Source organism: Aulonocara sp. 'chitande type north' Nkhata Bay, linkage group LG7 (genome assembly GCF_057382095.1).
Source record: "Aulonocara sp. 'chitande type north' Nkhata Bay isolate Kocher_YH1m ecotype deep benthic linkage group LG7, A_spYH_male_GT1.1, whole genome shotgun sequence".
In the NCBI taxonomy this organism is placed as follows: domain Eukaryota; kingdom Metazoa; phylum Chordata; class Actinopteri; order Cichliformes; family Cichlidae; genus Aulonocara; species Aulonocara sp. 'chitande type north' Nkhata Bay.
This window is the reverse complement of record NC_141350.1, coordinates 2,792,402-2,815,778: the sequence shown is the minus strand read 5'-3', so window position 1 is coordinate 2,815,778 and position 23,377 is coordinate 2,792,402. Positions and strand designations below refer to the sequence as shown.

Below are 23,377 nucleotides of genomic sequence, written 5' to 3'. Positions count from 1 at the left end.
TTTTCATTGATTTTTTCCAAAAAGCAAAATCTGTTGTCTTTGTACCATTTTAATTAAATATGGGGTTTAAAGGATTTTAAAGTTACTGCCTTTTTATTTGCATTCTAATCAGTGTTTCCCATTGTTAATTTTAAAGCACTGTGTTTAGAATGAACTGGCCCTCAGTCTTATACAAACTGTCTTTGTTAATGCAAACCGACACCAGCAGAATTATGCATTTGAAACAACACTTCCCCAAAAGTGGTGTTTAAGAACTCGTGACAGCTTCTTTGGCCCGTTACTGCCTAATGGGAACCTTTATTCAGATTAATGAAAACAAAAACATACAAACAGCAAATAACAGCAGTTTTTCCAAAGAAAGTGTTGAACAAAAACAAACACCACTAAGCAAAAGCACATTAAGCACAGCTCGATCGTACCACACAGTTATAAGTACAACATGGGCAGTCTTTGAAAATACAATAAATGCAGCATTGAAGTACTGTATGTAAAATTAACGGAGTGGTTCCTGAATTGCAGCTTATGTCACCTTTTAAGACGAGAGACTTGAACAAGTTTTAGGTTAGAACTCAAAGTCTGCCTCTGTCATGTCGATGGCCCAGGCAAACTTCTCCCGTTGGGTTTTATTGTAGATTTTCTCTATAGGTACCTCCATGTTTTTACACCTGAATAGATGGGAGGAATATTAAAAATGAGCCTAAACGTCTTTATTCAGGTTTAGATCTTTTCACCTAGAAACAGAGGTACACAGACGGTAAAGTTGAAACAAACCAGCTATCACTTCTGAGTCTGAGGGAAAATATCAGTATACATCTTGTGTTATATATTTAACAGCTGGTAGTGTTCACTCACCAGGCCACGGATATCCGCGGGTCTAAGTAGTTGAGCTTTGAGGTACCCAGAGCGATCTGTTTGTTCTCTTCCCTGTCGGTTGCCTGGACCTCCAGCTTCAGCAGCTGCTCTTCACAACGCTTCACTGCTGCCTTTTTCCGCTCCACCAGCCTGACAGAGAAGGAATCATCACTGGTACAGATATGTGTGGATGGAAGAACCTTTTTGTATCACTTCCTCTCACAGTGTAACAATTAAAGAGGAGTTTGTGTAAATATTTGAAAATAGTAGAAAAGACCCGAAAACAAACATTTTTACTGGGGGGGAAATAAATCTAATGTTGTCATTGCAAACGCATTCAAAGTTGTTCAGCGCTTTCCTATTTACCCTGTGATGAAAATATTAGATATCATGAAACCATTCATTGCCTGAGGGTCACTCGAATGAATGAATGAATTATATTCTAAAAATAGGAGGCATACAAGAAAAAGGAAAGAACGATGACGTAACTCCAGCAGTGCACCGTGGATTCCACCGCAACCATTTTAAAACCTTTATTCTGATCTCGGGTACACACCTGTAAAGTTTCATGCTCTTGTTTTTTTTGGTTGTATTAAAGAAATAAAATGTTCAGGACAGAGGATATCAGGTATCTGCCAAAATGGTTAAAGCTACTTCGTGGTAGCCCTCAGTCCAACGCATGGACAGGACAAAATGTTACCAAAGCTTCTCTTTTGTCCGCCGCACCACTACTGACACTCACGCTTGCAACTTCGGGTCCGAACTCCCCTTCGTCTTGGCCTCCTTCTTGGCCTGTTTCAGCTCCGTCTTGGCTAAGGCCAGCTGCTCCTTCCTGGCATCAATCTGGGTGGAGAACATATGGATACAAGCTCTCACACAGGCACCACATTTAAATTCAAAATGTGACAGGACAGGCTGTGGATCCAAATCTCTTTGGGCAAGATACTAACTAGGGCTGCTCGATTATGGCAAAAATGATAATCACGATTATTTTCACTGAAATTGAGATCTCGATTATTTGACGATATTTATTTAACCCTTTAAGACCTACTATAGAACCAAGTCCACCAGAGCTTATATTATTTTTTTTTTGTACATGCTGTAGTGCCATTTGTGGGAGCATTTCAAGTTGCTATACATCAATACAACTGTTATAGCCCATATTTTAATAATATGTATGCATTAAGTCCATAGTAATTACATAAATTGCAAAAAAGTGCAATAAACTACAAAAAAAAATTGAAAATCGCTTTTGTTTTGTTTACATATATTTCTACTTGGAGAAATTTAAGAGGTTTATCCCTCAAAACTTTAAAGTTGCAAAAAAATAGTTTCCCACCACAGGAAATTTATTTTGAGTGTCTTCATAGTTTTATTTTGGAGATACAGCAATTTTTATATACTGCAGGAAAAACAAAAAACAATCCTATGATGCAAATTTGCAAAGAAAACAGCAGGTGCATCATTTCACTGTGGGAAGTGTTACAAACAGCTGATAGGAACAGCAAAACGTGTTTCTGGAATATTATGTTTTTGTTCCTGCAAGCGCTTTTTATGCAGTTTTTGCAAAGCTATATGTGGAACGAAACCGTGACCGAGGACAAGCTGATGGCATCAGATGTAAGTACAACTCCTCCGGTTTCATATGCAAAACAAATTATTGCGCTAGCTTACACGGTTCAGGTTCTACAGGGATTTAAAAATAGTTACGCAAAACGGAGCGTGCTGCTCTGACCGGCTTTAAAGGGTTAACAATGACTTTAAAAAAATAATATAAAATAGTGTGCAACACCACTGAAGTTTTTTTTTTTTTTTAAACTCTCTTTTCAACCAACGGCAGTCACTCTCCTCTCCAAATAACTTCTGCTTAGCTTTCCGAGCTTCCCTCGGGTCCTCTTAATCAGCGGTCTCCAACCTTTTTTGCGCCACGGACCGGTTTATGCCCGACAATATTTTCACAGACGGCCTTTAAGGTGTCGCGGATAAATGAGGGAGGGGCTAATAATCGGCTCAGTCATTTTTAATGATCGTTGAAAGCCCAGATCGTAATCGTGATTAAAATTCGATTAATTGAGCAGCCCTAATACTAACCCCGTGTTTGCCTACTGGTGGTGGTCAGAGGGCCCGGTGGCGCCAGTGTCCGGCAGCCTCGCCTCTGTCAGTGCGCCCCAGGGCGGCTGTGGCTACAATGTAGCTGCCATCACCAGTGTGTGAATGACTGGATGTGTAAAGCGCTTTGAGGTCCTTAGTAAAGCGCTATACAAATGCAGGCCATTTACCATTACCATTTACTGTCACTTGAATTCTCATCTGTTCTTCAGTCAATTAACAATGAGAAGAATACAAAAAAATAAATGGTAAATGGCCTGTATTTGTATAGCGCTTTACTAAGGACCTCAAAGCGCTTTACACATCCAGTCATCCACCCATCCACACACACATTCACACACTGGTGATGGCAGCTACATTGTAGCCACAGCCACCCTGGGGCGCACTGACAGAGGCGAGGCTGCTGGCGCCACCGGGCCCTCTGACCACCACCAGTAGGCAACGGGTGAAGTGTCTTGCACAAGGACACAACGACCGAACCGAGACTGTCCGAGCCGGGGCTCGAACCGGCAACCTTCCAATTACAAGGCGAACTCCCAACTCTTGAGCCACGATCGCCCCTTTCTAATCCAATTTAAATTACTGTGTCCAATAAAATATAAACTAAAGTAACTTTCAATCAAGCTGCCCTTACCTTTGCCTGAAGGTTAGCCATGGATTGCTCAAAGGTCTTTGGCGGCGCCCGCTGGTGGTTACACAGAATAGCAACTGCTCTGTTAGCTCGATTGTAGGACAACAGTTTCTCTGCCACATTGTCAGACTCTGAGGAACGAAAAAAAAAAGTAATTTGTATTTAAACAAGGAAAAAAATCCAAGTGAGAACAGATATCAAACCAGAATTATGCACAGAAACTATTAAAGAGAAACTCACGCTGACACGCCTAATGCCATTACCTCACACAGCGACAAAACATCAAGCTTCAAGTCACATTCATACAATTACATTCTCCTATTTCATTTATACACGTGTATTAACTTCATCTATTCCTCCTGTGGTTCACACAACACTGCCTGCAACCACATGTCAGCCTGCATATTGGCTCTCAGTGGCAAGCCAGAAATGAGACGAGTATGACACTTCTATCTCTGAAAGGGAAAAATCATGGCCGAGGCAGCCAATGGGACTCTGATAAGAGCGAGACCGAGATGCACGGCTCTGGGTTTAGTGATAATGTACTCCTGTCATAACTGAGAAACCCGACTGACATCAGGATACCTTGAACTAAGCCGGCTAAATATAAAAGAGGGTCACTGCATTGTTTTCACTGGACCCTGTGACACAATGAGCTGAACTGATGGCAAGTTACATTATTAACCGCCCTGCACCAGCACCTGAGGAACACGAGCCACCGCTTTAAAATGCTCATGTGTGGTGCAGAGCATTTAAAGTCAATTTAGACTGTTACAGTGCAGCGAGCAGGTGTGACTGACTGTTTGTGAGCTCCTTAAGTTGCTGCTGCAGAGTGATGGAGGCGTTGTATGTCCTGAAGACTTTCGCAGTCAGACCGGGCATTAGAGAACTCAGGTGTTTGTTCAGAACGCTGGTCTGCAACGAGAAACAGGAACAAGAAAGAAAACACATAAATCAACACATGCCATCTACCACTAGGTGGCACTGTGGTAATGTGCCACTGCGGTGGCAAAGAATCTCCATCTTACAAATAAATCAAAATAGAATCTCTGACTTCATTATCATCATCCATTAGATCAGGGAGAATAAAACAGATCATAATTCTATGTCTCACTGACATTTCTGCAGGTGTTATAACAAGTTTAAGTTGTATATAGCTAGTTTACATTTCCATTAACACCTGAGAAACAGCAGTCTTTACAAAACAGATGAAACAGAGTTAACAGTGTGAGAGGACTCACTGGAGTTAGAGCAAAAACCATATGCTCATGCACACACGGCAGTTTCAGGTGCAAATATAGACTTGATGAGGAAGGCGTCACATGCATTTTGAATATGGATGAAAGCATTCAGATGTGAAGCAGAAGTAATTCTGATAGTCTATAATAATGATGCTGGTTTAATCATCAGGATCAGGACCTACTGGGGCCACAGGCCTGTATCACTGTGTCTCACTGCAAGCTGAGTGGGTGTTTTTCCATGTATACATATAGTGTATGTGTGCATGCGTGTGCTGGAGCACGAGCACGCAGGTAGAAGCATCTGCTGCTGTGGCTGCCTTGCTAACGAGCTACCTAACTCTGGCCCTACGATGCTAATGAAGGAGTTTGCAAGTCTATGGGGCGAGTACGATACCTCTCACACCCCCAACTCCCTCGGCATGGTGCGCTGTGTGTGTGTGTGTGTGTGTGTGTGTGTGTGTGTGTGTGTGTGTGTGTGTGTGTGTGTGTCATCCATGTCTTCTCCTAAGGCGTTATTAAAATGCGTCATTACCACAGTTCTAATTTCCTATCTATAATACAGGATGCAACATACTGGACTTTCTCATTAACATACTGCTATCCAATTTGTTGTGATGGCTACTAATGCCAGGGAAATATCGACTATTGCCTTTCTACACCGCCTATGATGAGGTGCTTTTCATTTCTCACTGGGTCTAATTTGCGTGCATCGGTTCCTCGGCCAAAAAACAAAACCGGTTCCTATAGATGGGTAAATGATACAAAAGAGTGGAGGGAAAATGTACCGAATAAAGGAGCTCGTAAGGACCACAACACACTGCTGGTTGTAATTTAATTCATCTTTGTAAGATGTAGTTATTACAGCTAACCTGAATGATGTGGAGTTCAGTAAAGAGGCTTCCAGAGAAGCTGAAAATACCTGGAATTTCAAAACAGATCAGACATCCAGACCTTAACATAATGTCTGTCTATGTGTGTGTTTATCTGTGTGCATGCTCATAAAACCCACAATCACCTTAGCGAGGCATTCTGCAATCATATTGATGAGCATCAACTCTCCTCGTCTTTCTCTAAAATGTTATTCACTAAGACACGACACTGAATGCTTAGAGATGTGAAATCTCACGGCCTACAAAGCAGCACCATAAGAAGGAGCAGGCCGATGAAAAAACCCGAAACACTCATCCTGTTCTCCTTCAGCTTCACCCTCCACAAAATTAACAGTGATTCCTTTAAGTGAATGCATTTAACTAAAACACTGAAATAAAGTATTTAAGTTCATCTGCCCAGGATGTTTTGTCCTATTTGAGACTCTAGCTCTTCTTTCACCATCAATATGTGCAGCTTTTAAACAAAATCTCCAAATAATGAAATAATGAATGTGCTTTGTCACCCACGACCAGTGTGCAAATGGTAAATGGCCTGCATTTGTATAGCGCTTTTCTAGTCCCTAAGGACCCCAAAGCGCTTCACACTACATTCAGTCATTCACCCATTCACACACAGGTGATGGCAGCTACACACACACTCCTTGAAATTCATCTTCACTGATGTCTAACTCATAAGCCTCGTCTCCTGATGTCTTTCCTCCAGTCTGTGTAGCTGAGTGCAGATGTAGAAAAATAAACTTTCTGCTTTTCTAAAATTGAAAAAAGCAGATAAAAACAAGTTTAAAGTGTGCCTGCAGGCTTCAACTAAGGCACTTTCCAAGCACAAAAAAGTACTTGTCGTTATCACGATCTGCACCATTTCTGCCATAGAAATCTTTTCACCCAGCCCTCTGCCGCAGCATTCAAAACAAACACTTTTACCTCGCCATGCGGCTGAACTACACAACATTAACTAGCTTGTTTTGGGGACGCTGACAACTCAGCACTCCTGAGTCTGTGTTTGAGAATACATCATTTAATCGACAAATGCAGCTGCTTCAATGCTCTTATTCTGCCCTTTTGTTTAGGCTGCGTGTTCTATAGAAGAAGAAAACTCGTGCTGGTATAATATCATCAGTGTTGCAATAATGAACAGCAAACTTATGAGCCAAGCTGATTTGGGTATATGTCAGAATCTCCCCCCCTCCTTACATTTCTACCCATCTTCCATCCCCACTCTCCCTTTCTTCTCAGCTGCCTGCCTGTCACCTCTCCAAATTGCCCTCCCACCACCTTCCCCATCCTTTTTTCTACCAATCATCCACCCTCTCTACTAAACCACCCCTCAACTGGACCATTTGGCACTTTTCTACTGCTTCATCTACTACTACACACCTCTTCTGCCTCTGCTCTCTCGGTGTCCTGGCCTTTCCAGGTGTCAATCAGGCCTGCCCTCTGCAGCCATTACCATTCCACCTCCAACAGACACTGACATTTCCTGACACACACAGGAGGGCAGAGAGCAGAAGCACTGTACTCCCTCCTTCAATTGCTCCATCTTTCTCATCTCTTCCTCACATTCCTGTCCTGTGTTGCAACATCCTTCTCCTGCCTGTCAGTCTTAATATGCCAAACACGTGACTGGCTCTCTAATCTTGCACATGAATCTTAATCTGCATTTTCTTCTGTATGTTTTTATACAACACTGTTACTCTGAACATATCGCAAAGTCAGGTATTTTTCAGAAATCGGTTATTGTCTCAAACAGATGAGTGAGGTCGTTTTCGAGAAAGCCGAGCACTCTGTGAGGCTTTGCCGTCTGCCTGAAGCTAGAGGAGAAGGTTCAGAGGATGCCACATTTTGATGTGTGGAAATTCATCCGCCCAACATGTTCACTCTCAATTTTCACGCGCACAGTTTCATTTTTATCTGCCAGGGTCCATCCCCTCTCCCTTTTGAAACTCCCTTTCTGCTTTCAGTCTCCCCCCTGCTTCCAATATTCGAGCCCTTCTCTGCACCTCCCATTTCCTTAATTTAGCCCTTTCATCTCTCCACACCAACGGCTCATCCTCATTCAATCTCATCTCTTACACCTCACAATTTAGTCCCTACTTTTCCCCTCACTGCAGCTTTCTGTCCCTAGAAAATATAAAAAGTGTAATTCTACTTTGCTTCCACCATTTTTTTCTGTTTTCTTAAAATATTACTCGGGGGGGGGGGGGGGGGGGGGGGGGGGGGGTTCCTCACCCTTTTTAAACAACCTCACACTCAAATCAAATCAGCTGCTTGCTTTTGACACCAACATTTGTGTAGCAGCTAAAAATGTGAACAAAAAAACTCCCATAATGTCCCATGTTGTGACACATTAATAGCAATGATCATATAAAAGGTGCAACATGTTGGAGGAGATGCATGCTGAGACATACTCACATTTAGGCGGTCAAAGAGTTCGTCTCCGGGCTGTTTATTCTCCAGAAAAAGTTTAAGACTCTTAAACACCTGAAAAGAGATGCAGGTAAAGTACATCAACATGTATAGAGAGAAATAAGAACATTTAATACATCTGCACAGGTGCTGCACTAGATTTTTCTTGGGTTTATGTTTCATTGGTGGATTCTGGCTGAAAAAAACTGATGAAATTAAAAAAAACCAAACAGAAAATATTTTCTGACAGGTCTAAAAATACCACAAAACTACAGGTACACACACACACACACACACACACATCAGAGTGCAATTGTGGGGCACGTTTGGAGCCTCGCTTTATTTGTCCATCTCAAAGCCAGAGGATTAAAACTGGCACAATTAAATCTGACATTTCAAGTGACTCTGTGGGTTTCACAGATGCATCCTTTCCCCAAATAAACTACTAAAATATGCAAGACACCAATTACGAGCCACAGATGTGTTGCCTCATAAAACACGCTGACATATTCACCGGCTGATTTGTGTGTCAATTTTGTTTCCTTTGAAAGACGAGCTGCAAATATAAAAAGCAAAGCACCGATGCTTTGGGCGTGAGATGTAATGTATGTGTCTGTATTTACGCATCCACATGTGTCCTCACACTCTGGGTTCTTTGAAAAAGTCAGGCCGTCGTCCAAGTTGATACAGCGGTGGCCACGCACTGACAGCCTGATGCTAACGAACAACATACAGGACTTCCCTTTAAAATGATTCGGTTATTTATTCCAGTGCTTTTTTCTATGACTCGAAAAAATTGAGAAAAACTGTCAATGCAAAATGTACAGGATAAGTGAAATACATATGACAGCATTCAATGTGTTGGGATATCTCCAGATATTAGAACTAAACATTCCTCTCTTCCATTCTTGTTCCATTTTATTCCTGGTGACATTTAGCAGCAATCTTACTGATTTTCCATGGAATTGATGATGCTAAAATATGCAGGGACTAATTAATTCTAGCTCATGTGATGCTTTTGAATGCACTCATTTGAATAATTATACATTCTGCCAAGAAACAAAACACTTTGGCTGTCAGGTGCTAACATTTCTTTTCCCATCTCTGCAACAGATGATAGCACTGGCTGACACCAGAGGAGGAGTTAAAAATTTACATATGCATATATGCACGTGTGCGCACACAGACACACACATCCGCACGAGACAGCTGTTTGACAGACTCTAGACTTCTTTCTTTTGTCAAGTTTTCAGTCACATTTTGTTCTTCTGTTGTGATATTTGCTAACCTGCTCATTAAGTCTGCATTATCATTTAGTGCATCAGATACAGACACGTCAAGGTCCTGCAAGTCTGAGGCAGCCCCTCAATTCTCTGCACTAATGTCCAGCAAACAAACATCGAGACTAATTTCGCAATCATTTGTGACAAAACATGATGAACCTTCTTTTAACTGTAATCAATCAGAAGTGAGTTTCAGTTATTTTACTAAAGTGCTCTCTCACAAACGTTGCCTGTTATGTGTCAGGACAGCGAACTGGAAACAATCTGAGCAGGTTTCTTGTCGCTACATTGTAAAACGGCTCTCTGGTGACTTTGAAAGTAAGCTGTTTGATTTATCATCAAGAAGTCTCGAAAAAAAAAAAAAAAAAAAAGGACTTATAGTCATGTGAGGTGACATTAAAAATGAGGTCTGCTGACAGATCCTATTAAGCTACGTTGTAGCAAATGTAATACCAAGTGTTTTGAACTAGGAGCAAAAGTACAGGTTATCTGCTGCCTTCAGTTTCTATTTTCTCTCCTGAAAACAAAGCATTTGTATGTGTGCACAATAATAAATCGTTTGAATACACCTTTATCTGTAAATACATGGCAACACAAGCTTAAACTTGCAATACCATCTATTTCCCAGAACTACATGCGTATCAGTGCAGCGTCCAGATGACAGAAGCAGCACTTTATGTAAGCATCGTGCTGTGGTTCTGGATCCGAGAGCTGCAGACTGAACTACTCAAGCAGCCTGACAAATTAAACCAACGCAGCGATCCAATCCACAACTGCATCCCTCGGACAAATCTCAGTTCCCTCTGCGCTTGGGGCTCTGCACACATCGACACGTGTGACCTTCTCCACAGTGAGTTGTGCCAAAAACCAAAGGGCAAAACCTTGATTATTATAATGATATAAACTGGACTCAGTGGCTTTTGCTGATGTCTTGTCTTACTGAGAATGGACAGATTTGCCTCACATGAACTACATTAGTAAAGACTTTTCCAAAACAGCGTTACTGTTTACAAACTGCAGATTCAGGGCGCTGCTCCAGGAAACATCTTCAACAAACTGAGTTTAAAAATAAACCGAGCTGAGTGACTAAGATCATCTCTGTAATAGTTTTCGGTTCCTGAGCAGCTGAGCAGAGTTAGAGTGAACAAACACAGTTAATTGAACCGAGCATGTGCACGAGTGGACGAAGGCAGTGATGAATCACCATGGCAACGGGTAAATAAAGAGCAGAGCCTCCGTTTTAATCAAGCAGATCAAAATATATGAACATGTCTCAGCGCTGAGGATTGTATTCATTTAAAATTTAGTTTCAAACATTATTTAGTAAACTTTAATGTACTGACAATCTTTAACAATCTCAAGTTCTTACAGAAGATTTCATTATCTTTGTCATTACTGGATGAAATGTTGGATGTTTTCCAGTATAACCACTTAATATTTAACCATGTAATAGCAAACTTCATTGATAGCTGATTGGTAGGGCTGTAAGACAGCAGAACTGGGAGCCTGCGAGAGTTCAAAATGACTATTTCTCATTTAACTGGGGGAAAAAAAAAAGGGCAGAATGAACAAATAAATAATAAGAAGTGTCCGGGCTGTTAAAGAGCCATCGACACGTTGATCGGCTAGATTTTAGACATTTCAGCTCAGTTTTGGACGAAGGCTGAGCCGTTTTAAATAAGCCACTATGAATGGATCCTGATGGGATAAGACTTGGAAATGCCCGGAGCCAGACTGGATCCAGGTATGATCCAGTCTCAGTTTGTAATCTTGACCCATTTTGGAACAATCATGCATGTGGACTCCAAACTGGACAGTTAGCGGATCCAGTTCTGATTTAGAGTTTCAGTGGAAACTATGTTGAGTTTTCAGAAACTGTACAAGGACTAAATCTCAATCTGAACACATTTCAACATGAAATGTAATCAAATTACAATCAGACCTCCTGCATCGTGTATTTAAAAAGTGATTTTAAAATGTATTAGGTTCTGTTTTAAAGTGATTTCCTCCTCAACTTTTCTCAAATATTATATACTATTCATCATCTCCAGGATCCCAATAGTGACAGTCATTTTTCTGTGTGACGTCAGTGTTTGATTTTATGATTCGCCTACAACTTTACAGAGAAACGTTATTACGGGCAGTGATTCCAGTGCAGGAATTAGCTGTTAGCTGCATCACAGTCACACAATTAGAAACTTACAAAGTTTATTCTAAGCTGATCTCTGTCCTTGTATTGAGTACTGATAAACTATAAAAGCAGTCACACAAAAAAGACAAGGAAAAAGTGAACTAACAGCTAACAGGGGTTTTAAAACTTCTACAAATGAATTCGCTCTGCTGTGCCGTTTGATAGCAATTTTATGAATGACGAAATAAAACAGCTGGTTCAGGTGCAGTAGAAGCAGAGGTCAGAGGGGAGAAAACCTGAGTCTTTCCCCAGTAATTGACTCTCTCTGGAGGAGAAAACCCAGAGTTTCCAGGGTGTTAGCTACTGAAACAAACAGCACCTCTAATCAATATAATCATCACTGCAGGTGCACTTAACAAGTGCATGTACTTGTTAAGGTAATGATATTGCTCATAAGCACCATAATTAGTGACCATATAAAGTATTAAAACAGTATCTGTCACAACATCTGGCTGGCTCTGTTTTGGCTCGGGTCTGTAGCCCAGTAAGTCATTCAGGCAGTTTGTTTGCTGTGTGTAAAGCGGCTCAGCCGTCTCTCCTTCATTCAAAATTCCCTACACACAAGTTTATAAACTAAGATAGATTAAGCTCCAGTTTAAAATCAAATCAACAAAGATACCCTCCTGTTCCTCCTCCTGATGATGAGATTAGTGTAGCTGCTCCCCACACACATCCATGATTTCAAAGAGGAAAGAGCTGCCAACATTGTGTGGTTGTGTGTGTGTTACAAGTACAGGTTTATGCAAAGATGCGCACATGATTATCTTAATGAGAAACCAGGCTAAAAATTGCCTCCATTTGTGATCTTAGAGCGATCACGCTGACCACTGTGCACCCATGAGAACACTGTTTAGCATCCACCCGTTTAAGTGCCAACGTGTTTATGTCATTTCTTCCTTTACCTTTTTGATGACAGGAACCTTGTTGTAGTAACGAATGCAGTCTTTACCCAGGAAGTCAAATTCCACCACACTTTCGTCTCCATCCAGCTGCTCATGCAGAGTGATGTGCTCAACACGAAGCGAGCAGCAACCCACCGTGTCCGCCGTCTCTCCCTCCTCTTTCTCATTGCCAGCTCTCAGGGCCAGCTTTTTGGGTCAGAGGATACAGAGATTACCACAGATGCAGAAGTACACGCCGAGCTTTTCCATCACAAGGTACACAGCACGCATGCGAGTCAGACAACCGTTAAAATATATATACACGCACTAATAAAAAGACCTTCGTGACAAACGAAAGACAAAAATGGCAACTGAAACAGTTTCTGGCATGAGCCAAAAGCAATCACATCCTCAATCCATCATTTCACTTCATACAGACTGAGATAATTAGCTTGAAGTCTCTGGAAGAAAATGGCTACATGTAATCCATTTACTTTGCAAAAGATTTTCATCCAACTATGTTGGAAAACAGAAAAGGCAATCAAGACATACTGAATTGATTTCCAATATCTTCACTTTGCTCCAGCCTATTTACACGGCCACTGCAGTCGTCAGTTTTTCTCGACATTCATGCAAACATCACAAGCAAAGCTACGACAGAGGCCGTGTGGACAGATATCAGAGAAGCTCACGTGTGAAAGTTTCTTTCTAGTTCTGCTGTGTGAACATGTAACAATTTGTAATATCAGTTGTGCAACCCAAACCTTGTCTATGAAATACAGCGCCACAGCTCTCTGACGTGTAACCATCTGTTTGGACTTTAGATCCTGGAGGTACTGGTAACGGATGTCATCCACGCGTGATTTCAGTTTCCGAGCAACCTCATATTTCTCCCAATCCTTCTCTCCCTGCAAGAAAGAAAGGCAAGATAAGCAGGAAGAGAGAAAAGACTAAACATGAAACGGAAACACGAAGCAAAAGTGACAGGTGATGACAATTATAAAATAAAATGATGAAAAAGTGGTTTTCCTTTAAAAGCCCTGAAACAATCACTAACACAGGATCTTCCACTATAAGACAACATTCTGTGTCTGCTGTTTGCTTCTGGTTATTTATTGCTATCTACATACAATTAAACCCTCCATCAGTCAATGTGCCGATACAGTCACGGAGAACTGCGGAATAACTTAACCTTTATGCATGAAAGATGGAAAGGAAGACGAGTCAGCAAACAGAGCACAGAACAACAACATGTTGCAAAGGTTTACTCATATTGGATTATCAAATTCAATTCAATGTATTTACACAGCGCCAAATCACAACAACAGTCGCCTCAAGGCGCTTTATATTGTACAGTAGACCCTACAATAATACAGAGAAAACCCAACAATCATATGACCTCTATGAGCAGCACTTTGGCGACAGTGGGAAGGAAAAACTCCCTTTTAACAGGAAGAAACCTCCGGCTCAGGGAGGGGCGGGGCGAGAGAAGGAAGGCGGGATAAAAGACATGCTGTGCAAAAGTAATTACGAATTTTGTTTAAGAATATACATTTTATGCATTATAGCTCAACATAATGTGTAAAAGTGTCCAGGTTTGTGATTTGTTTGTAAATCTGTGCTGTGTTTATGCTAACGTTTCATTTAAATCAGCTCTGTGAATAATATCAGAAGCAGGACAACAACCATTTGTCAGTTGGCAGATCTGGAGCTGAACTGACAAAATGCAAACCATTCAAATTATTTATTTTATTATAACTTGGTTATAATGTTATTTGCATTCCCCTGCATTCTTTCTGTAAGGTTTTGATTCTTGATTTACTTACTACGCAACTCTGCAGCACAACAGTTCGTCTAATTTTACAGCCAGCCTCTAGCCTGGAGGAGGATGTTGCACGAGCAGCTAATTCTACAAACTTCTTTTTCATTTTTTCCCCAAACTTGCAGTCTGCAGAATCAAACTAGTTCAAATGAAGAAACTTATCAGTTCTACTCACTTTGAAGCCACAACTTATTTCACATGTAGTTCCACCCATGACTTGTAAACAGGTTCTTAGGAGTTTCACTTTAAATATTCTATATCAAACGTTTGGTGCACATGCAGTTTTTGGTGATGATGAAAATGGTGTTTTGAAGTTCTGCTTTTTTGCTTTTCCAGTCGGTTTGGTTTTGCTTCTTACGTTCAAGAGGGAAAGAAAAAGTAAATCCTTTGGAAACGGGACGCTTCTGTTACATTTCATATTTTTAATGTGGGATTAAAGCATTCACAATGTTGGTTGAAGGAGTCCACAGAATGAATAGAGAGATGTTTGGTGACAGATCAAACAAAGCTTGAATGTTCTGAATGATGAATTCCAACATTTATCAAGTTATCTTTGAAGGACAGTGGCTAAGTGTTTGCTCACCACATGAACAACAGTAGAAGATGAGCGAAACACACAGCAAAATATCTTTATACTTATTTATTCTTTTCTATTTAAAATGGCATAATGCGAGCTAGGAAAATATCAGAACTGAAGCACTTTGACTAATGCATCTCAAAAATTTATTTATATCATGTCCATTACATGTAAAGTGAAATGATTCAAGCCTTTGTCATTTTAATCTGACTTACAGCTTGTGAAAAAAATTTCAAGTTTGAGAAAATGAAATATTATGTTGATCCTGCTTATCTCAGTTTAGTTTGATGCAGTGACACACCAGCGGTGTTACTGCTGTACTTGATAGACCAGATAACTCAGACGACCTGAGGCCGATAGAGAATTTATCATTTAGTCAGAAAAGAAAATGAGAAACAGGCAAGTTAAAGGCTGTTATCAAAGCAGCCAATAACAGTGAAGCAGCAAGCCGATCGGCTCCATGCGGCACACAATGAAGTCATTTATGGTAAAGAATCATCAACCAGTGACTGAACACATGCTTCAGAAGTTGGATGTTTCTGTATTTTAAATGTATGAATTGATCTTAGTATATAAGTAAATATTTCTAAGCATAAATGACAATCAACAATACAAATCTAACATCCATCCATCCATCCATCTTCATCCGCTTTGTCCGGGGCCGGGTCGCGGGGGCAGCAGCCTAAGCAAAGAGGCCCAGACCTCCCTCTCCCCAGCCACCTCCTCCAGCTTATCCGGGGGAATACCAAGGCGTTCCCAGGCCAGCCGAGAGATATAATCTCTCCAGCGTGTCCTGGGTCTGCCCCGGGGCCTCCTCCCGGTGGGACATGCCTGGAACACCTCACCCAGGAGGCGCCCAGGGGGCATCCTCGTCAGATGCCCGAACCACCTCAGCTGGCTCCTTTCGATGTGGAGCAGCAGCTGCTCTACTCTGAGCCCCTCCCGGATGGCCGAACTTCTCACCCTATCTCTAAGGGAGAGGCCAGCCACCCTTCGGAGGAAGCTCATTTCTGCCGCTTGTATCCGCGATCTCGTTCTTTCGGTCACTACCCACAGCTCGTGGCCATAGGTGAGGGTAGGGACGTAGATCGACCGGTAAATTGAGAGCTTCGCTTTTACACTCAGCTCCCTCTTCACCACGACGGACCGGTGCAGCATCCGCATCACTGCAGCTGCAGCCCCAATCCGTCTGTCGATCTCCGGCTCCCTTCTCCCATCACTCGCGAACAAGACCCCGAGATACTTGAACTCCTCCACTTGTGGCAGGAACTCATCCCCGACCCAGAGTGGACACTCCACCCTTTTCCGGCTGAGAACCATGGCCTCAGATTTGGAGGTGCTGATCCTCATTCCCGCTGCTTCACACTCGGCTGCGAACCGTTCCAGTGCGAGCTGGAGGCCTTCACCCAATGAAGCCAACAGAACCACATCATCTGCAAAAATCAGAGATGAGATTCTGAGGCCACCAAAGCGAAAGCCCTCCGCCACTTGGCTGCGCCTAGAAATCCTGTCCATAAAAATTATGAACAGAACCGGAGACAAAGGGCAGCCCTGGCGAAGCCCATCACCCACCGGGAACGAGTCCGACTTATTGCCGGCAATGCGAACCAAGCTCTTGCAACGGTTGTATAGGGATCGAATGGCCCGTAGCAATGGGCCAGACACCCCATATTCCCGCAACACCTCCCACAGGACACCCCGAGGGACACGGTCGAATGCCTTCTCCAAGTCCACAAAACACATGTAGACTGGTTGGGCAAACTCCCATGCACCCTCAAGTATCCTGGAGAGGATAAAGAGCTGGTCCAGTGTTCCGCGACCAGGACGAAAACCGCATTGTTCCTCCTGTATCCGAGGTTCGACTAACGGACGAACTCTCCTTTCCAGCACCCTGGCATAGACTTTCCCAGGGAGGCTGAGGAGTGTGATCCCCCTGTAGTTGGAACACACCCTCCGGTCCCCTTTCTTAAAGATGGGGACCACCACCTGTGGACTGGCAGACAAATCTAACAATATTCTAATAATCTGAGATACTAGTTTTTTCCAAAACCAGTTTGAGAACTGTGCTGCCAAAGTAGTCTGAACTTTGTTGAACCCAAAGTCTGCAGCTCTGACAGCATGTTTCTTTGTACCCACTTGTATGTGCATCCCCCCCATTATGCAACAGATAGCTCACCTTCAGTTTTGAGTTGGCATTAAGCATGATGTACTTATTGGAGCCCTGGATGTTTTCAGTCCAGCTGACGAGCCATGTCACGGTGTTATCGTGTCGAACTTCCTTCCAGTGGTGCCCAGCGGGTGGTGCGGGGATACGAGATTCTCTGCCAGAGCAAGAACAAGTGCAATACAGTATGTAAATGACCAGCACTGATGCACAGCTCAAATACAGATTTAAGCCTAAAAAAAAGTAACAAAAAAAATAATATTAGTCATGTTGATTTGAACACTGTCAGAAAAAACAAAACAAGCCTGTGATTCTACACATTTAAACAGTTTGTGTATTAAGAACTTGTTTCTTTGAGTGAAAATGTCACTGCTCTGCATTGAGCCACAAGGGCACACGGAGGGGACTGAAACTAAAGCTGTACTCAACTATACACTGATTTCACAATCACACTCTCACTTGCTGCAATTGATGATGACGTCCTCTGGTTGGATCCTCTTCTTCAGCATGCCTTGCTTGGGATGCTCGCCTCTACCTCGGAATAACCCCGGAGGCTCAATCTTAAAATTGCCAATGCGTTCTTTGTGGTGGTCCAGAAGGCAGTAGCCGTATTCATCCACTATCTTCTGGTTTGCCTCTTTCAAAGCCTACAAAAAGATTTCAGATACAGATCGCGTTACCTCAGAAATGGACAGGGTGCTCCTCTGGACTTACTCCAGTTATTACGCTACACATTATGAAGACAGCAGCATACAAATACAAAGAAGGGAACGCGAGCTTTACCTGTTTCTCCTCCTTGGACATATTTTTCCTTGCCTCTGTTTTGGCTTTATGCATGGCATGGATTTCTCCAAAGTCACACTTATCAAGATCTTGAATCAGTGACCTCTCCTCATGGGTCATTTCCTACACAAGCACAAAGTGTGTTGAGGCATACAGTCTCATTTCAAGTCTGAGAATATCAGCAGCAACAAAAAGAACACGCAAGCTATTAACCAAAACAATCTGGAAGTTGTAGTGAGCATTATTCTTTATTTTTATATTTACAGGAAAAAATTAACATGATGTAAATGGTTCCAATTAAAGTGATGATAGAATAACTGCAGAAACTGATCGTGTGTCTTCGCCTCTAGTGATGCAAACAGCAATTACACTGCTGTAAAAATTATAACAACCTCCATTTATCCATTTAGTTTCTCACACATTTCAGATCAAACAAATATCAGAGAAAGATAATCTGAGCAATTAAAAACTGCACTTTTTATATTATTTAGCTGATGAAAGGAGAAAAAAAAACTATCCACACCTACCCGTTTCTTGTGAAGACGAACACCCACCTGTTAAATCTGATTAACCACAATTTTGGAAAGCTGAGTTCAGTCTCACTGACCACACCCACTGCAGATTACTGCCAGACGTGTTTAAAAATACATAGCAACACATCATGCCCAAAACCAAAGACACAGTCAGCAGGACGATGATTGGAAACATAACAGCAAAACGGCTCAAAAATAAAATACTGAATGTTTTGAAGTGTCCTAGCCAAAGTCCGGACGTTAGGCCGGTTAGGATTCTCTTGGCACTCGTGCTCAAACACCTTCCACTGTGGCTGAATTAAAACAATTCTGCAAAAAAGAGCCAAAATTCCTCCACACCAAGACTGACAGTTAGACCATTGATTGCAGTTCTCGCTGCCAACGGTGCCACAAGCAGTTTCAGATTAGGTTTGGGCTTTTCTGCCTTTAATAAATGAAATCATCACTAACTGTGTTATTAGGTTTAAGGGGCCGTAACTTAATCACATTAGGCCAGGCAGGTTGGGATAGTTTTTTCATCACCTGAATAGATGAACTCATTTAAAAGCTAAATTTTATATTTAGAATGTAGCTTTAATAAAAACAGAAACATGTCAGTGTGACAAATATGCAAAAAAAAAATAAGAAATGAGGAAGGGGTCAAAGACGGTGTTGTGATAAAGTCAGCAGAAGAAGCTCTTAAGAGTTCTGTACAGAGCATTGCTTTGTTATATTCACTGACCAGTAGGGCTGCCACAAACGATTATTTTGAGTCGACCATTCACCGATTATTTTTGTGATTAGTCGACTAATCAGATCAGCATCCATTGGACGTAAAACGTACAGCTTATTGCACCAGCAGCATCTGCTCTTATATAACTATCATTAGCTTACAGCTTTAAGTGTTTACGGTATGTGCTAACTAAAAATAAAGACATGATAGTATATAGTCCAGCATCTCACACTTCTGATGATCAGCTGTCTGCTTGACGTTTATTCAGCTGTGTAAAAACTATAACTTTAATCTCAGCCAAACCGATTTACTCAGGAACAAATAAAATACTAAAAAAAGCCAAACAATAACATTTTTAAGTGATCTAAGTGACTCATATGTCATGTTTAACCTGAGTAGCAAAAGACGGCGGTGGGTTTGAAAACGATTTGCCGGGAGTCCGGTGTTCTCACGGCGCTAGTGAGCCTAGCCCCCGGCTAGCTATCGAGCTAGTGGGTAACAGACATCTCCAAAAACATCGGAGCGCTTTTGAAAATATGTGGTGTCTTGATAAACTGAGCAGATATTTGAGGTTTACACAGCTACATTCTTACCTGAAAATATGTTAAACGTTTATTTTGTGACCCAGAAAGAATAATCAGAATCAGAATCAGAATGGGTTTATTGCCAGATGTTGAGGTTTACAACATTAGGAAATTGCTGCGGTGCTTCAGTGCAGACAATAAGAATTAAAGTGCTATGTAGAAAGAAAGATATGTGCATGAGATATACATGAGATATATACATGAGAATAAGAATTATGAGTGCTACGTAGAAAGATATATACATGAGTGCAGGTGGTGATCAGTGCCAGACATGAAATGATGCAGTGACACAGCGTAGGGTCATGTGTGAGTGGCGGGGACAGTCATGTGGTTATTGTTCATGTGTCCAACAGCAGAGGGGAAGAAACTGTTCTTGTGGCGAGAGGTTCTGGTGCGAATGGACCGGAGCCTCCTGCCTGAGGGGAGCAGGTCAAACAGACTGTGTCCAGGGTGAGAAGGGTCAGCTGAGATCCGGGCTGCACGCCGCAGTGTCCTGGAGGTGTACAGGTCCTGCAGAGATGGGAGTCTGCAGCCAATCACCTTCTCGGCAGAGCGCACAACACGCTGCAGTCTCTGTTTGTCCCTGATAGTGGCTCCAGCGTACCACACGGTGATGGAGGAGGTGAGGATGGACTCGATGATTGCAGTGTAGAATTGCATCATCGTCCGTGTTGGCAGGTTGAATTTCTTCAGCTGCCTCAGGAAGTACATCCTCTGCTGGGCTTTCTTGATGACGGAGGTGATGGTGGGCTCCCACTTCAGGTCCTGGGTGATGGTGGTACCCAGGAAGCGGAATGAGTCCACAGAGGTGATGGGGGTGTCAGTCAGGATGATGGGGGGGAGTGGGGCTGTGTGCTTCCTGAAGTCCACAATAATCTCCACTGTCTTCTGGGCATTCAGCACCAGGTTGTTGTGGCTGCACCAGGACACCAGACGTTCAACCTCCCTCCTGTAGGCAGACTCATCCCCGTCAGAGATGAGCCCAATGACGGTGGTGTCATCTGCAAACTTGATTAGCTTGACAGACTGGTGGGTGGAGGTGCAGCAGTTGGTGTACAGGGAGAAGAGCAGAGGAGAAAGAACACAGCCCTGAGGGGAGCCGGTGCTGATGGTCCGGGAGTCCGAGACATTCTTCCCCAGCCTCACGTGCTGCTTCCTGTCCGTCAGGAAGTCAGTGATCCACCGGCAGATGGGATCAGGCACATTCATCTGGGAAAGCTTGCCTCGGAGATGGTCTGGAAGGATGGTGTTGAAGGCAGAGCTGAAGTCCACAAACAGGATCCTGGCGTAGGTTCCTGGGGAGTCCAGATGCTGCAGGATGAAGTGTAGGGCCATGTTGATGGCGTCGTCTACAGACCTGTTGGCTCTATATGCAAACTGCAGGGGGTCCAGGAGGGGGGCCGTGAGGGTCTTGAGATGGGAGAGAACTAGGCGCTCAAAAGACTTCATGACCACAGATGTCAGAGCCACGGGTCTGTAGTCATTTAGTCCAGTGATCCTAGGTTTCTTGGGGACAGGGATTATGGTGGAGGACTTGAAGCAGGCAGGCACATGACATGCCTGCAGTGAGGAGTTGAAGATGCCAGAAAACACTGGGGCCAGCTCGTTTGCACAGTGTCTGAGGGTGGCAGGAGACACACCGTCTGGGCCGGGAGCTTTCCGAGCATTCAGACTCTTAAACTGCTTCCTCACATCTGCTTCATGAATATGAAGAGTTGTGGTCGGAGGAGGTGGTGTGAAATCCTCTTTTGTGTGGGGTGAGGGGGCGGGTGTTGCAGGTGAACAGTTTGAAGGTGGTGATGGCTCTATGGAGGGGGGAGAGGTGGGGGAATGAGTGTCCAAAGTGCCTCTATTGTTGGGGTCGTTGGAGGTGTGAAGGCTGCCTGATGGCTCGTCAAAACGGCAGTAGAAGTCGTTGAGGGTGTTGGCTAAGAGCAAGTCATCAGTGGAGTGGGGGGTTTTAGGCTTGTAGTTGGCGATATTCCTAAAACCTTTCCACACAGAGGCCGAGTCATTCTCTGAGATCTGCTGCTGCATCTTCTCAGAGTGCTGATGTTTGGCAATGTCCACTTCCTTAGTGAACCTGTACTTGGCCTCTCTGTAGCAGTCCCTGTCTCCGCTTCTGAACGCCTTTCCCTTTTCCAGCCACAGCTTTTTGAGTTTAGGAGTAAACCAGGGTTTGTCATTGTTATAACTCACCCTGGTGCGTGATGGCACAATGCTGTCCTCACAGAAGTGGATATAGGAGGTGACAGTGTCCGTAAACTCGTCCAAGCTGTTAGAAGCAGCCTTCAATGTGTCCCAGTCTGTGGTCTCCAAACACGTGCGAAGCTCCTCCACATCCTCGTTGCTCCACAGTTTTTTGGTCCTCACGACAGGTTTGGAGAGCTTCAGCCTCTGTCTGTACGCAGGGATTAGGTGGATCATGACGTGATCAGAAAGTCCGAGTGAAGCGCGCGGCACCGCGCGATAGGCCCCGCTGATCGTGCTGTAGCAGTGGTCCAATGTCCTCTCCTCTCTGGTCGGGCATTTAATATACTGCTTGTATTTCGGAAGCTCATGGCTCAGATTGGCTTTGTTAAAGTCCCCAAGAGCAATGATGAGAGAGTCCGGGTATGTCCGCTCCGTGTGGAGAATCTGCTCTGCGAGTGCGCACTGAGCTGCTTGCGCATCCGCGTCTGGCGGGATGTAAACAGCGGCCAGGATGAATGAAGCAAACTCCCGCGGAGAATAAAACGGTTTGCAGTGAATGAAAAGATATTCCAGAGAGCAGAGAGGGAGAGCAGTGCTGAGCAATCACTGTTACATCTGTGCACCAGCCACTATTGATGTAGAAGCAGACACCTCCACCTTTGGTTTTACCGGAGAGAGCGGCCTGCCGGTCCGCGCGCAGCAGATGAAAGCCCTCCAGCTTGAGCGCGCAGTCCGGGATGTCCTCACTGAGCCACGACTCCGTAAAACATAAGACACAGGAGGAGGCAAAGTCTCTGTTCATGCTTCTCATCAGGGCCAGTTCGTCTATCTTATTCCAGAGTGAGCGTACATTAGAAAGGAAGATCCCAGGAAGGGCCGTTCTCAGTCCGCGTTTCCTCAAACGCACGAGTACGCCGGCTCGCGTAATAAGAGTAATATTAAAACTAACTAGCTGCCGCCATTGTTGGAAACTGAGCTGGGCCGCGCTATGAATTCTGGGACACAGCTTCTTCTTCTGAGTTTAACGGCAGCTGGTTCCTTGTACATGCAGTGCTGCCATCTTCTGTTTCAGTCCGTTATTACACTCTTAAATCCTGCTACTTATTCCTGCGTCTTTTGTGATCTTACAAAGCTTCAAACGATGCGTCGACTATTAAATCAGTCGTCGATGATTTTGATAGTCGACGTAATCGTGACTAGTCGACTAATCGTGGCAGCCCTACTGACCAGCTATGAAAACAGAGTGCATAACATTTGTCTATTCATATAACAAATTAACGCAATAATGCATCATTAAAAACAAACAAAAGAAAAACTAGATGAGGAGGATTCAAACAGATCACCGACCTTTCCTTTAATTACTCATTTTTACGGAGGTGAAGCAGAGTCGAAAAAAAAACAACTGGTGCTGTCATAAAAGGCTACAGTACTTTCTCCTAACAAGCCATTTAAAAAGTGGGGACAGTCAAAGCTGCAGTTTTGCATCACAGAAACATAAGAAAATGTTACAGCTTTCCAGTATTTAGCA

At 43.2% G+C, this 23,377-nt stretch overlaps 1 protein-coding gene across 7 annotated transcripts in view; it reads right to left on the bottom strand.

Annotated features, from left to right (window-relative positions):
- Positions 1–253: 253 nt before the first annotated feature.
- LOC147324284 (DNA topoisomerase I, mitochondrial) overlaps positions 254–23,377 on the bottom strand; it is a 33,478-nt gene continuing 10,354 nt past the window's right edge. For 5 of the 7 annotated variants that reach the window (XM_086297944.1, XM_086297943.1, XM_086297941.1 and 2 more), the window contains 11 exons: positions 17,828–17,950; positions 17,504–17,691; positions 17,057–17,201; positions 13,246–13,389; positions 12,503–12,688; positions 8,133–8,201; positions 4,393–4,507; positions 3,596–3,723; positions 1,595–1,695; positions 853–1,002; positions 254–665 (listed from right to left, as the gene is read on the bottom strand). In XM_086297944.1, coding sequence (XP_086154070.1) covers positions 563–665; positions 853–1,002; positions 1,595–1,695; positions 3,596–3,723; positions 4,393–4,507; positions 8,133–8,201; positions 12,503–12,688; positions 13,246–13,389; positions 17,057–17,201; positions 17,504–17,691; positions 17,828–17,950 — 1,452 coding nt within the window. In that variant the 3' untranslated portion in view covers positions 254–562. Of the gene's footprint in view, positions 732–852; positions 1,003–1,594; positions 1,696–3,595; positions 3,724–4,392; positions 4,508–8,132; positions 8,202–12,502; positions 12,689–13,245; positions 13,390–17,056; positions 17,202–17,503; positions 17,692–17,827; positions 17,951–23,377 lie in introns of all 7 variants that reach the window. The other 2 variants (XM_086297945.1, XM_086297946.1) reach the window with 2 other exon arrangements.